The sequence below is a fragment of the Muscardinus avellanarius genome (assembly GCF_963383645.1).
Source record: "Muscardinus avellanarius genome assembly, chromosome: 16".
Taxonomy (NCBI): Eukaryota; Metazoa; Chordata; class Mammalia; order Rodentia; family Gliridae; genus Muscardinus; species Muscardinus avellanarius.
In genome coordinates this window covers 37,455,606-37,458,682 of record NC_137802.1, presented here as the reverse complement: position 1 = coordinate 37,458,682, position 3,077 = coordinate 37,455,606, and the positions used below count along the sequence as shown (strand labels likewise).

At 48.0% G+C, this 3,077-nt stretch overlaps 1 protein-coding gene across 1 annotated transcript; it reads left to right on the top strand.

Moving 5' to 3' along the window:
- Positions 1 to 1,158: 1,158 nt before the first annotated feature.
- On the top strand, positions 1,159 to 2,094 carry LOC308275676 (olfactory receptor 4D2-like; the record flags this gene model as incomplete). Its single annotated transcript, XM_080714033.1, has 1 exon — positions 1,159 to 2,094. The coding sequence occupies one exon, from the start codon at positions 1,159 to 1,161 to the stop codon at positions 2,092 to 2,094; it is 936 nt and encodes a 311-aa protein (XP_080570159.1).
- Between the last annotated feature and the right edge of the window lie 983 nt (positions 2,095 to 3,077).

Sequence of the window (3,077 nt, the reverse complement as noted above, 5' to 3'; positions counted from 1 at the left end):
TGCACATCCTATGCCTTCTGCCCTGCAGTCGGTACCTGAGCCTCGTGAGGTAATGAGAATGGCAAGGATGTGCACAGATGGGCACAGATAAGTTGTGAATTTAAGACCCAGGTCTCTAGGACGTTATGATTGAATTGTGGAGGAAAACCAGACACGTGAAAGGCTTGCTAATGGTTTACTGTATTAACTGCTGTGTGAAGTCAGGTGTGGTGGTGCACACCTGTAACCTCAGGACTCAGGAGGCAGGCATAGGAGAATCACAGGTTTGAGGACAAACCTCAAGTAGTGAGACTCTCATCAACCTAGTGAGACCTTGTCTCAAAATAAAAATAAAATAGGGCTGGGGGTATGGTTTGGATAGAATGTCCCCGGGTTCGATCCTCAGTAACACACACACACACACACACACACACACACACACACACACAATGTTGTGTGAAACTGCTTTAAAAACCTAAGGACTGGAAGAAGGGAGGATGGCTTTAGACCTGGAGTCTTCACAGAGGAGAGTGAGGACTGTTAATTATTCCAGCCACTTTTTAGGAACTTTTCCTCCCCGGTGCTAGGGATTGAATCCAGGGGCACTCTACCCCTGAGCTACACCCTCAGCCCTATTTTATTTTTTATTTTGAGACAGGGTCTTGCTAAGATGCGGAGAACCTCTCCAACCTGCAATTATCCTATCTCAGCCTCTCAAGTCCTGGAACTACAGGTATGCACCGCCTTGCCCTGCTCGAGGTACTTTATATGCATAATTCTGCTTAAACCCACAGAGAATGTTGGAAGAAAGCCTCCTATTCCCACCGTACAGATGCAGAACCTGAGATTCTGACAAAATAAGTTACTCATGGCCAAATCTCAAGGAAACTGAAGATCTGAAATTGACTCTGGATCTGTCTGACTGCAAGTGTTTTCCCAGCGCTCTATCTATCTTTGAAAGGCAGGCTGCACAGGCTTCTGGACGGCTGGAGGGCAGCTCATGAATGTGGACTGCAGCACCTACCTACGGATTCTCCAGAGTCAAGGCAGCATCTCCTATCACACGTGAGGACGCCCATCACATGGACCTGGATACTGGTTCTGATCCCTGAGCCCTCGCAGAGAAAGTAGTGGCTTCATGCATCTATATCTGTGGTCCATCTTCTTTAGGTGGACACCATGGACCCACAGAACCTCACTTGGGTATCGGATTTTGTTTTCCTTGGACTCTCACAGTCTCCAGAGCTCCAGCTTGTCCTGTTTCTGCTCTTCCTATTTGTCTACGTCACTACCATTGTGGGAAACACCCTCATCATAGTCACAGTGACCTCAGACTCGCGACTCCACACACCCATGTACTTCCTGCTCCGAAATCTAGCTGTCATAGACCTCTGCTTCTCCTCAGTCACTGCACCCAAGATGCTGGTGGACCTCCTCTCTGACACGAAGACCATCTCCTTCCAGGGGTGCCTGGCCCAGCTCTTCTTCTTCCACTTTCTGGGAGGCGCCATGGTCTTCTTCCTCTCCGTGATGGCCTATGATCGCCTGGTCGCCATCTCCCGGCCTCTGCACTATGTCACCATCATGAACACTCAGCTCTGCCTGGGTCTGGTGGCGATGGCCTGGGTTGGAGGCTTCATCCATTCCATCGTCCAGTTATCTCTGATACTCCCGCTGCCCTTCTGTGGCCCCAACATCTTGGATAACTTCTACTGTGATGTCCCCCAAGTCTTGAGACTGGCCTGCACAGACACGTCCCTCTTGGAGATCCTCGTGATCTCCAACAGTGGGATGCTAGATGTCGTCTGGTTCTTTTTCCTTCTGATCTCCTACGTGGCCATCTTGTTGATGCTAAGGTCCCACCCGGGGGAGGCGAGGAGGAAGGCGGCGTCTACCTGCACCACCCACATCATTGTGGTGTCTATGATCTTCATTCCGAGCATTTACCTGTACGCCCGGCCCTTCACCCCATTCCCCATGGACAAGGCTGTGTCCATCAGCCACACGGTCATGACGCCCATGCTCAACCCCTTGGTCTACACCCTGAGGAACCAGGAGATGCAGGCAGCGCTGAAGAGACTAAGGATGCGCTGGCTGGCCTGTAAAAAGGCGTGACTGTGAGCAGGCCACTTCCCTTCGGCCTGTTTCCCTTTGTAAAGTGGGGAGGGCTGTGACATCTACTCGACTGAGAGCCCTTGAATGTGTCAAAGGAATGTGTTCTTTTGTGAGGAAGGTTCTAACACTCCTGCAAGCATTTGTCCCTGGGGAACAGTTCACACCCTCCTTTGTCCCTTCTGGGAAATCTTTCTTTATAATAGCACTCCCCCGGAGCATTTCTATTTTCTGGATCTCGTCTCTCATCATTTTGTTCTGAGTCTAGAGTACTGGAGAGAGCCTGAGATTTGTGGTCTCGATCCTCAGTTTGGAGCTGTGACCCTTCACTTATCAAACTGGTGACCTTGGCTAAGCCACCTAAACTCTCCTGTCTCATGGCTTCTTCCTCAGCAAACTGAGGAAACAGTCCTGGCTCCAACAGTGTCACAGATTTGCTATAAGATCCAAATTTTTCAAAGCGCAGGAAAACATTTTGGAACTCATAGAAGCGGTGGAAAGATTCTTGTGATTATTATCCTTGACATCTACTCTTCTAGCAGTTGAATCATGTTTCGGAAGCAGGGCAGAGATTCCTATGTGAGGTGAGAGAGGCCTAGAGAGGGCCCGTGACATGCCCGAGAGCAAGACCACTCCAGGCCAGGGTCACACTACAAACCGTGACCCCTGCCAACCTCCACTGGCAGACTCAACAGTCCTTACAGCTGGCAATCAGAAGACCCATTCAGGGGGGAGAGGGCACCAAATATAGTTTAAATGTATACTATTTATGTTCAATAAAAAAATTGTTAAAAGAAAAAAATAACATATCTGGAAATAAAAAAAGTGTTAATAAACAAAACTGGTGAAATCCAAAAATAAATAAATAAATAAATAAATAAATAATAGTGCAATCTGCAAGTATTTTTGCTGGCTCCTCTTAAATAAATAATGTACATGACAAGTTTTTTGGTTTGCTTTTTAAAGTAGGCATCTAGGAAATATAT